Here is a 12,218-nt window from a genome sequence, read left to right as displayed (position 1 = left end):
AGATTAACAGAATGCAGTGGTAGAAAGTTACTAATATAAGTAAACTTACCCAAGTGCTTTACTTAAGTACAATTTTGAGGTACTTGTATTTCAATTGAGCATTTTCATGTTATGTTACATTTTTCACTTTTTTTTGTAGAAAACTAGCTACTTTCCAGGTATGGATTAATAATATAGAATTTTATATTCTAAATTATGAAGCAATAAATCATTATCTACTATTATAGGTTAAGCTATCCATAGGCTATATCTAGTCATTTAAATATTCCCCACCTTTACCAAGTGCAATATTGACTTAATACATAATAATTATAATACTAAAATGTAATATTTTGAAACCATATATGGGCAATACTGAACAATTAGTAGTTTGACTTTTTGTACTTGAGTATATTTTGATGTCAACACTTTTGTGCTTTTACTTGAGTACAAATTTGAATGCAAGACTTTTACTTCTAACAAAGTACTTTTACGATGTAGTATTGTTGCTCTTACCCAAGTACAAGATATGAGTACTTCTTCCATCTCTGGCACAGTGTAAAGATAATTAGGCTTCCTAAGAGTCTGTAAATAGGTATTCATATTTAAAACCACGCTGTCGCATGCACTATGCCGTTTAAGGAAAGGGTTCCTTATTAGAGAACATCTTCGGAGCTGCTACATGCTGCACATCATATCCACATCCGGCTGAATTACTTTGACCTTTCCCACAATCCACCGGGGCGACAGAAGGCGCCTTTTGTAGCCCATGCATGTCAACAAGGAGGGAAGGAAGACGCTCGGCTACAATTAAAAACTAGTGTGAATATAATAACACGCTGCTTTTTAGGGACAATACGTGTGTCTTCCATTCATTAGCGTAACATCCTTGACAGCAACATGGCTCCGTTCGGCTTAATGACTGCAGGTGCTAGCTGGCTGGCTAAGTCCTTCAGTGTGTTCTCCTGCACAAGCACTCTGGCAAGGTAGCTATCCTGAAGTCACTACGGTGTTAGCTGGCATTAGCTCAAGTCGAAGCAAAGGCTTGCTAGCTTTAGCTTTCATTTTGGCTGTAAGCATGTTAAGGTCATTAAATCACTTTGGATACTTTTACTGAAATGTGTTTTGGACTTATGACTAGCATATGTTACTGTTAAATCAAAAAATACTTTATCATCTTAAGTTACTTAGTCATAACTAATGTTGTTTTTGACTCAGACACTTTTGGATGTATTTTACAAGCATTTAGGGCCTTTTATGTGATTTAAAAAGGAATAACAGTTAGTAAGCAACATTCATAATATATTTATTACATCGAAAGTAAAGCACGTGTGTTTAGGTGAGGGCTAGAGGAGTTTGAACTTCTGACCCCATTTTAATCCTCTTGCAGTTTAATGCTGTCTGGTGCTTTTCTTATAGAGTATCAGTCATTGCCTTTAACACAGATCACCATCAGAAACGGGTTTATTAACACATACGAGCAGTTCACCTTGTTGTATATGTTGCATACATACATGCAGTTAAAGAAGATATCATTGTAAGAAAAACCACCACAAAATAAGACTATTATAACATTAAAATAGAGGAATAATTATTCAATATAATAATATATAATATGACATAATACTCAAAATAATAAAAATATTTGCAGTATTTTACAAAGAGTGGAAAGCAGTGCAGATCTTAAAAGATGCAGTTTTGTAAATATTTAGCGGGTTGTGCATGACTGACAGTATTTAAATAAACAAGATATTGCTTGCATAGTTTAATTTCTTTGAGGAATTATTTAACTTAATTCAAATAAGTCTTAGAAATGTCAAGAACTAATGTAAAAAGATGTTTCATCCCTTGCTACTTCCAGAGGCCTAAGGAGACTTCTTTATGTGTCATTTACTGTAATTTAAATAAAAGTGTTTACTGTACTGTGGTATCTTACTAGGTTACTCCGGACTAGTCACCATTGAAGTACCACTAAATGGCCAGATTTGTGAATGGAGTTCCCTCTGTTAAAACAAATGTGTGCTACGATATTTTCTGCATTGCATTATATTTATGTTTGTGTGTTTGGCTCATGCTGTAGGTGCTCCAGTGTCCTCTCAGCGACATACAACACTCCAGTGAAATATCTGAGCTCTCAGGCCAGCGGACCGCCAAAGAAGCCAGAAAACGGATACCTGAGATTTGTTTTACAACAGCGGCCAGACATAACCAGACACTTCCCAGGTAAATCTGCAACACTTGCTACTTAAAAAAAAAAAAAGGCAGCCTAAGTTATTGATTTCACAAACTAGTGGCGCTTGGCACAACAAGCAGTGTCAAGGAAATTTCATAAAAACAAATACAAATGTTATCTCATAGCAACGGCTGGACTTGATCAGTCTGAGAGTCTAATGATCACATTTACAATTGTTGCCTTCAGGTATCAAACCATCTGAAATCATCAGGAAGATCGCCGGGCAATGGAGAATGCTGACTCCAGAACAGAAGAAGGTATTTCACTCATTTATTAGTTAAACAGTACAAACTGTATGCCTTTTTTTAATAGTGCCTTATCGTTTAGTTGCCAGCTTAGTCAACCTGGACATGTTGAGTACCCCCCCAAAGTTTTATGTTAGAAATGTATAGTAGGGGTAGGGCTGGGCGATTTTTTTCGGTTTTAACGATTAATTTGCATTTTTACTTTCCTACGGTTTGTGAAATGGCTGAACCGAAAAATCGCTATTTAAAAACATTTCTTGACTCCGCAGATTTGTTTTGCTTTAAGGGACTCCGTAGTAGCTTACTCTCTCACTTTCCAGAACGCGCCAATATGGTCTAGCTGCGGCCGCGGCTGCGGACAGTACACGACACTACACGATACGCCCACCTGACACGACACTACGGTGGCTGAGAAGGGTCTAGCTGCGGCCGCGGACAGTGGAGGTTGAACCAAGCCCCCAGGAAGTGCGCCGGAGTCTGATGAGAATATTCGTTGTGGCCAAACGGCGGTACTACACTTCCTTTAGGTTGCTGGGCCCGGAAACACTTTTTCCCATTGACTTACATTGGGAAAGAGTGTACTGTCCGCGGCCGCAGCTAGACCCTTCTCGAACGCGCACAAAACTCAGCCACATTACCTGTGACTACCCGATCTGCAGCTCTGCCCGATATTATTTGTTGTATTTAATTTTACAAGTTTTTTCAGGGATGGCCTACAAGAGATTTTTTTTTTCAGTTTGATTTAAAAAAATCTTTGCACATTAATGACAGCCAAGTGGTGCTGTTTTTATTTTATTTTTTTTATTCTTGAACAACTGATTTGTTCACATTTATTTTTATTGTGTTAATAAAGAAAATATGTATTTACATTTTGCCTTGGTCTGGTTTGTTTAGAAAAAAACAGAAAAAATAGAGGTTTAAATCGAAAATTGTCCATTAGTTAGAAAAAATAGAGATTTAATTTTTAGGCCAAATCGCCCAGCCCTAAGTAGGGGTCATCAGCTCATAGAAACTGCCGGATGCTAACTTGCATAATGTTTGGCAATTAGCATAATTAGTACACGTTGCATTAATTAGCATTCATTTACTTGGTCACTTACAACATGCTCTCTCTATTTGGCTTAATGTATTTTATTTTCCTGACATATATATATAGTTTACTTCATCTTCATCTGCATAACTTGCACATTGGAGTGCAACATAAAATCTGCATTGTTCTATTCTGCTCTGTTTCTTGTTGCACTATTTTTATATAATTATGTTGCATTGTTGGATGAGCTCAGGAGTTAAGATTTTCATTGCCATTTCTACACTGTAGCTCAGGCCCGGTTCCAGAACAAAATGACTCCGATGCCTTCACCACAATTGTACCAGAGTACCAAACGCTGTTTCCTGGTACTCATCTGAGTAACTCACTAAAAATGAAATACTATATGACAGTGCGGAAACCCCTCACAGCTGACACCGACAACAACAACAATGGCCGATTGTGCTCCAGCTTCCTCTGTACCTCTTCGGAAGACCAGATTCCCAGTAGGTAGCTGGTCTCTTCAGTGGACCACTGCTGCTTGTTAAATTTCTCGTTGTGTACAAACTGGATAAAACACGGGCTTTTTGTTGTTGTTCAGGAGTTGATCCTGCCCCCGCCCCTGCCCCCGCCTCAATGTAAGCGTGAGGTATGCGGTGCTTTTTCTCTGGCCGGACAATTTTTTGGTGCTTGAAACGAACCGGATTCCGGAGCTAAGAGGCTGCTCCGCTGCGGTGTGAACAGGAAAACCCGGTGCTTTTCAAGCTCCAGCTCCGAACCGGCCCTGAAACACCGTTGGTGTGAATGAGGTATGAGATTAGAGGGGGTGCACCAGGGGCGTTTCCTGGACCTGGAATCATTCGGGGCTTAGCCCACAGTGGCGGCGCCAGAGATTTTCATCTGGGGGTGCTGTGGGGTAGCTTGACGTTTCATAGAGGGTGCTCAAATATGTAGGGTTTCCCATTAAGGTACTGGGCGCTAGGGCTGCATGGTTTTTGGGAAAAAATCTAATTGCAATTTTTCTGACAAATATTGCGATTGCGATTCGAATTGCGATATTTGTTTTTAAGCGACCCAGCGTAAGTTTATTGTAAAATGCGGCCATAACCCCGGCTAGGAAGGTCGTATCAACATGCTCCCGTGTCTAGCAGTCTTCTTCTTCTTCTTCTTCTTCTTCTTCTTCTTCTTCTTCTTCTTCGGTGGTGGATGTGTGTTTGAAGGGGGAATTTCAACTTTAACTCTTTTGTTTCCGTTTCAATCGTTTCTTTAACTGTATGATCTTTCGTTGGGATTTTTGTACCCTTTGCAAGTACGGTTAATTTGTTAATTTAGTGTTTTTCCGTGCCTCGTGGCGGGGATGGCGTCCTCCGGGGCGCCGCCGGTGTCTCTGAGACACGGAGTGCGGCTGGTGGCTCAGGCCGCAAGCACAGTGGAGCAGGTGCTGCTGGCTGTGGGGGATCAGGTCGGTCATGTACATATCTCCTATGCTTCCCGCATGAACAAAGCGGTCGTGGTCTTTTTGAAAGACCAGAAATATGTGACCGAACTTATCGAGAGTGGATTAATGCTAAACGAGGAATACATTCAAGTTTCACCGCTGGCGACACCGTCCACGCGGATCACTGTGTCTGGCGTTCATCCCGAATGAGGCGCTGGAACGGGAGCTGAAGCGTTTTGGTAAGTTTGCCAGTAGTCTCCGCACTGTTGCTCTGGGGTGTAAGGATGAAAAGTTAAAACATGTCCATTCTCTGCGGAGACAGGTTTTCATGTTTCTGAATTGTCCCACTCAGACACTAGATGTGTCCTTCCGGGTGAGGCACGAAGAGGGTTTTTATATGGTTTATGCGAGCTCAGGGAGCGTAAAGTGTTTTGAGTGCGGGGAGTCGGGTCACAAACGTGTTGCATGTCCACAGAGACGGCACGCCGCTCCGCCGGGTGCGGCTGGGCCCGGGGCGGCCGAGCCGGGGGCCGCCGGGGCAGCCGAGCCGGGGGCGGCCGGGCCGCTGGGGCGGCCGGGGCCGGGGCGGTCGAGCCCGGGGCGGCCTGGTCCGCGGCAGCGGGACCCGGTGTCGCGGGGGCTGCTGCTGCACCCGCCGGGGCCCCGGTGGCTGCGGAGGAAGTAGGGATGAATATCGTGAGAGATGAAACAGGGACTGTAGAGAGTGTGGTGAGTGTGAGAGGAAAAAATGTGGAAACAGGTAAACGGGTGAGAGATGATGTAGCAGGACAGGTGAGGACTGGTGCTGTGGGACAGGTAGAGGCTGTTGGCACACAGAAGGAGCTGCCGTCTGGCTCTGGGCGGAAAAATGAGCTTCAACAGGCTGCAGACAATAATGAGGTGACAGAGATGGACACAGACGGTGAGGGGGATTCTGACTGTGGTTCAGTTGCAGATAGTCTCTCTCAGAACGCAGAGATATAGTCTTTGGAAGAGATTAATGTCTTTTTAGACGAGTCTTTTGGCAAGTCAGTGGAAGTGAGAGATTTTTTCCCTGACCTTGACAAGTTTCTTCATACAGTGAGAACTCTTCAGAAAGTTGTAGGGTTAGACCTGCTGGATGAAAAGAAACGTTATCGTCTCAGGAGGCATGTAACTGCTGTGAAAAAAGATACGACAGGAAGCAAAAGAGGGAAGAAACTGAAAAGGTCTAAATAATTTCAACATGATCATGCAACACTGGGTGTCTCCTCTCTGCTGTGTGTACCTGTCTGTTCTTTCTCTCTGTCTCCTTCCTCTAATGCAGGCTTTAAGGGTTGCTTCCTTGAACATGAACGGGGGTAGAAGTGCACAGAAAAGAGCTTTAGTGTTAGAAGTCTTTAATCAGAAAAAATTAGATGTGATATTTCTGCAGGAAATGCACAGTGATAGCCTGAATGAGATGGACTGGGGGATGTGGTGGGGGGGTCAGTATGTACTCAGTCATGGCTCAAACCTTAGTGCTGGAGTAGCTGTTTTATTCTCCCCCTCTCTAAATGTAAAGATTTTATCCAGCACTGAGATAGTGGCAGGTAGAGCCTTGATGGTGAAAGTGGAACTGTTAGAGTTCAGTTTCACCTTTATTAATGTGTATGCACCCAATCAGGGCCCTGCACGTGTATCTGTGTTTCAGTTATTAAAAGACAAGCTAGACACTAGTGTACAGGGGGAGTGTGTTATACTGGGGGGGGACTGGAACGTTTGCACTAATGTCACTTTAGACAGAATAGGACGGGAGCCTCATCCTCAGTCGTCCCTTTTACTGTCACAGGTGATAAGAGAGGCTGACTTAGTGGATGTGTGGAGGATGAAGCATCCCTCCGTTAAACAATACACCTGGATGAGAATGCTAGATGGGGGCATCAGTGCAGCCAGGCTAGACAGATTTTACATGTCTTCTTCTTTTATTACTCGTGCAGTGAACTGTCACATCCAACCTGTTGGTTTTACAGATCATCAGCTAGTTTCTTTGGATTTGGTTTTATCCAACACAGAGAAACCTAGATCGTTCTGGCAGTTTAATGTTAAAATTTTACAAGATTTGATTTTCTGTGAGAATTTTAAATTGTTTTGGATCAACTGGAAATCAAAGAAAGAGTCTTTTCCCTCCCTGAGTCAGTGGTGGGAGGTAAGAAAGGCTCAGATTAGAGTGTTCTGTCAACAGTATACAGCCTACTCCACTGCAAACACTAGGAGAGCTATAGAGCAGTTAGAGAAGGAGGTCAGAGAGTTAGAGAGTGTGTCTGCTCGAAATATAGAACAGTCCCTCCTAAAACAACAACAGCTTAACTGTTTTCTTCAGGAGAAAGCTAAGGGAGCTCTGATTAGAGCCCGTTTTACTTCCATGAGAGACATTGATGCACCAACCACCTTTTTCTTCAACCTGGAGAGGTCTGTGGGCCAAAGGAAGCAGATGGTATGTCTGCGTCTTCCCGATGGACAGGTAACCTCTGAACCTGCTGAGATGAGGAGACATGCAGTGTCCTTCTACACGGACCTGTTCAAAGCCGAAGGTTGTGACGTGGAAGCCGCTGATGAACTTTTTCAGGGTCTTCCACAGCTGAGTCCAGCCGAAAGTGACACCTTGGGCTCTGACATTACGCTGGAGGAACTGACCTCTGCGGTGAAACAGATGGCCTCCGGCAAGGCTCCGGGCATAGACGGTTTACCTGCAGACTTTTTTAAACATTTTTGGAGCATTTTAGGACATAATTTGTTGGATGTATTGATGGAGTCCTTTGGGAAAGGGACTCTTCCAGCTTCCTGTAGGCGTGCAGTGATTTCACTGTTGCCTAAGAAAGGAGATCTAACCCTGCTGAAGAATTGGAGACCTGTGGCTCTCTTATGTACGGACTATAAGATACTGTCAAAGGTTTTAGCTAACAGACTGAAGTGTTTTATCGAACTTCTTGTTGGTACTGATCAGACATATTGCATCCCTGGCAGATCAATTGTGGACAATTTGTTTTTGATGAGAGACACTTTTGATGTTTGCAAACTGTACAATATAAATGTTGGTATTATTTCTATTGACCAAGAGAAGGCCTTTGATCGTGTGGATCACACTTTTCTGGCTGCCACATTGCAGGCTTTTGGTGTTGGGGAGCATTTTTTGTCCTGGGTGAAGTGTTTGTACAGTGATGCATGTTGTGTTGTGAAAGTGGGGGGAGGGCTGAGCAGACCTGTACCAGTTAAAAGGGGGATCAGGCAGGGCTGCCCTATCTCAGGCCTATTATATAGTATTGCCATCGAGCCACTTTTGTGCAGGCTTAGAAACCGGCTGAGGGGCCTGAGTCTGCCAGTGTCAGCTCAGGCCCCCCCGGTGGTTGTATCAGCTTATGCTGATGATGTCAGTGTTTTTATCCAGGGTCAGCGAGATATCCAGGAGCTACAGGACAGTTTAGTTTGTATAGGAAGGCTGCCTCAGCCAAAGTTAACTGGGAGAAGAGTGAGGCAGTTTTGGTAGGTCAGTGGAGTTTAGAAAATAGGCCCAGTCTTCCTGGTAACCTCAGCGGTGGAAACGAGGGTTTAAAGGTCCTGGGAGTTTGGTTGGGGTCTGAGGACATGGTGGCACAGAACTGGGAGGGATTGCTGGGAAAGGTGCAAGCAAAATTAGCTAAATGGAAATGGCTGCTACCCCGGCTGTCCTACAGGGGAAGAGTTCTTGTAGCCAACAATCTGGTTGCCTCATCTTTGTGGCACAGACTCCAGGTGTTAACCCCACCGCCGGGCCTCATGAAACAACTGCAGCGGCTCCTCGTGGATTTCTTCTGGTCGGGTCATCACTGGGTGCCAGCATCGGTCCTGTACCTCCCTGTGGCGGAGGGGGGGTAGGGCCTTGTGGACATTACTGCGAGGACTGCTGCTTTTAGACTGCAGGCAGCTCAGCGGCTGCTGTATGGTGCCTCTCCCTGCTGGCTGGCTATGGCCCGGCTGTTGCTCTGGAGGGCAGGGGGCTTTGGTTTTGATAAACACCTGTTTCTGCTGAAGGCCCCTGCGTACAAGATAACTGGACTTGCACCTTTTTACTGCTCAGTCATCAATGCCTGGAAGATTCTGAGTTTTACCAGACCACCCGACCCCCGGCCTGGGATGTGGCTGTTTGAGGAGCCCCTGTTTGACACTGGTTTTCTTTCCGGAACCATTTTCTCTTCAGCCGCCCTAAAAAATCCGTTCATTGAAGCGGGAGTGGTAAAACTTGGCCATTTGACAGGGATCTCCACAGAAAAACTGGCTGAGGTGACGGGCATTCGATCAACTCGAGTTCTGGAGAACCTGGTAGAAGAGGTGTGGCAGTCGCTGTCGCCATCCCACCGGACTTTTGCTCTGGATGCAGATCTGGCCGACCAGTGGAGAAAGGGACATGATTATGTTTTTCCTGCCTTGAGGGTGGGTCCTGCGGTGGGGGAATGGAGAGAGGAGGATGGTCTCCTGCTATCACTGGGGACTCTAACACCTGGAATGTTCAGCTCCTGCAATGGGAAGAAGCTATATCTTAGCTGCGTAAAGGTGCTAAACCTCAGCTCGCTCGCAGGCGTCAGAGAGTCGAGGTGGACAGATGTGTTTGGTTTGGGCTCTTCCCCTCAGGGCAGCTGGCGGATCCTGTATAAATCTCCCGTTGAAAAACGGATGGCTGACATCCAATGGAGAATTATACACGGTGCAATAGCCACTAACAAATACAGGGCTCATTTTGACCCAGGCACAAGGGGGGGCTGTCCGTTCTGTTTTATGGCAGAAACATTGGAGCATTTAGTGGTGTCCTGTCCCCGGTTGGCTGGTCTTAAAAAAATGTTACAGGAGTGGGTGGAGGGGTTCGGGGAGGTTTTCTCCATACCACTTTTTGTCCATGGCCCCAAATACATCCTGAAAAAGAAGGAAATCCTACTATTGATCAATTTCTTGTTTGCTAATGCAAAATTAGCAATCTGGAAAAGTAGGAAGAACAAACTTGCTGGAGTAGGGTGGACGGATGCAGTGCTCTGTCTGAGGGGGCTGGTGGCAGCGCGTCTGAGGGTGGAGCATGCATACTATACGCTGATCAATCATCTGCAGGGGTTTCTGGATGTGTGGGCTGTTGGGCAGGTTCTGTGCTCACTGGGGGAAAATGACTCTAATATTGAAGTTTTAAAGGGTAGGTGAATTTTTTTGTTTTTAAAGTGTGTAAAAGATGATGTTTTGAAATGGGTAAAACGTTTTCAAATGACATTTATTTGGTAGACGTGAAAATCTGTTTATTTATTTTGATTTGTGTAATGTTTTTTGTTTTTTGTTTCGGTGTATAGTTAAAACAAATGGAAATAAAATTTGTTTTAAAAATCTTCTTCTTCTTCTTCTTCTTCTTCTTCTTCTTCTTCTTCTTCTTCTTCTTCTTCTTCTTCTTCTTCTTCTTCTTCACCCTTATGCACCCCCGTAGAACCGGGCCTGCTGTAGCTTGTGTGCCATATGACATTAAAGCCTTTGAATCTAATGGCATTAAAGCCTTTATTGACAATAGTAAAATAATGGCTTGGCCGCTTTAGACAATGAGTCAATTTCTGACATTTTCAGGATAAAAACGTAGGCCTTAATTGTAACTTTTTCATGTTGGTTATTGTGGTTATTTTTCAAGTTACTTAACAGTACAACCACCTACAAGGTAACAAAAACAAAAATAAAAAGGAGTAACAGACCAAAATACCATTTCAAGCTGGTTTTAATTCTGTAATGAATCCCTGAATGAACAATTCAACAGGAATTTTGATATGTCTTCCTCAGTGTTCAAGTAGGTAGGCCTACACCCTACACAACAAACGTCGTTAACACTGGTTTCTTCACCAAGGAAAGTGCACTCTCTTGCTAAATAAATAAAAATATTCAAGGCACAGTTTCTCAGTATAAAAATTCACCTTCTGTTTTAGGTAGCACTAGCAGTGATGTAACATCAATAAACATGAAAAGGAGAGTAAAATATGACTAAGTAAAACATAAAACATCAATGAGGAAAAGTCAGTGGCAAACAATTCAAATGTAAACTTTAGACTTGAAGTGCAATCAAAGACTTTAGCATAACTGAACATAGGTTTCAAAAGGGAAAAACAATATAAATACCGTATTGATAAAATTAAATATAAACCAACAGAATCAACCAAGACAGTAAATGAAGTGCAATACTGTCTGAATCCTGAATTTCCTGTTGTACCCTCTCTCTGCATTCGGTGTACATTATTGGAATGGCCTTTTGTAGAAAAAATATTTTCGACTGGGCACCTGGTAGTACCGTGGGTCAACTGTTTTCATCAGCCTCACGAAACCTTTGTTTTCCCCCTCTTTATTGGATGCATATCCTTGGCCACATAAAACGCCAATGCGTCAGTTATGTCTTTCCACCGTTTGCTAGTCTTTTCATAAGGAGCCCCTTTATCAAAGGCCTGCGTTATGGTGGTTTGTTTTGGTCGTACTTGTGCAGTCGCTGCGGTAGATTGTGCATTCACACGCGGGGGACCTTGCACTCTTAAAGACTCTGCATACTCTTTCTGGTGCTTGCGTTTGAGGTGGTCTCGCCCGACGTGTTGCCATCTGTCGCTTTCAAAGTAATGTTTAGGATTCTATGAGATGACAACTAGAATATTATGTGCATACATTGTAGCAAATCCTCTCTGTTATACTGATTGTCTTCCTCCTTGTAGCCGTTTGATGAAGCCGCTCAGCGAGCCAGGGAGCAGTTTAAGGTTGACCTCCAGCGCTACCAGGCCCTGCTGACCGCAGAACAGTTCCAGCAAGAAACCCAGGAGAAGAAGCAGAGGCTGGCCAAGAAGAGGTCCACCATCCAAAAGAGGGTAATTATATATATACAGGGCTCGACATTAAGGACTGCCCGATGGCCCGGGGCCATCTAGTATTTAGCTCGGGCAATGAAGCCTCACCTGCTGGTTGCCCGATCGGGCAATCTATTATGCCAGTATCATGCAGCTCGCGGATCCAGTAATGAGTGACCCGACAGTAAAACTAAACATATCTATAACTAGTTTAGGTAGTTTGAGAGGTATTTAAAACAGCTACGTGTGATATTCTAACCTGAAGTGTGTGTTTTGTCCGCTCACCGCTGCATGTGATCATGCAGAGCTGCGTGTCGACTCGTCAGCAGCAGCTGATCTCTCTCTCCCGTCAGATTAGACTTCACTCGCGTTTATGTCCATATCGATCAGATCCAGCTAGTTCTAGCTAATGATATGAATACCTGCTTATTAAAAGACACCTAAACAATAAGTGTCGCTA

The 12,218-nt window shown here is 43.9% G+C and overlaps 1 protein-coding gene across 1 annotated transcript in view; it reads left to right on the top strand.

Moving 5' to 3' along the window:
* The first annotated feature begins 693 nt into the window (after window positions 1-693).
* The window catches only part of tfam (transcription factor A, mitochondrial), a 13,508-nt gene continuing 1,983 nt past the window's right edge, over window positions 694-12,218 (top strand). Inside the window, exons 1-4 of the mRNA XM_079659919.1 lie at window positions 694-965; window positions 2,060-2,202; window positions 2,399-2,469; window positions 11,630-11,833. Coding sequence (XP_079516045.1) covers window positions 880-965; window positions 2,060-2,202; window positions 2,399-2,469; window positions 11,630-11,833 — 504 coding nt within the window. The 5' untranslated portion in view covers window positions 694-879. The remainder of the gene's footprint in view (window positions 966-2,059; window positions 2,203-2,398; window positions 2,470-11,629; window positions 11,834-12,218) is intronic.

Source organism: Notothenia rossii (genome assembly GCF_949606895.1).
Source record: "Notothenia rossii genome assembly, chromosome: 11".
NCBI lineage: Eukaryota > Metazoa > Chordata > Actinopteri > Perciformes > Nototheniidae > Notothenia > Notothenia rossii.
The sequence above is the reverse complement of the archived record's forward strand: the minus strand, read 5'-3'. Positions and strand labels throughout refer to the sequence as shown.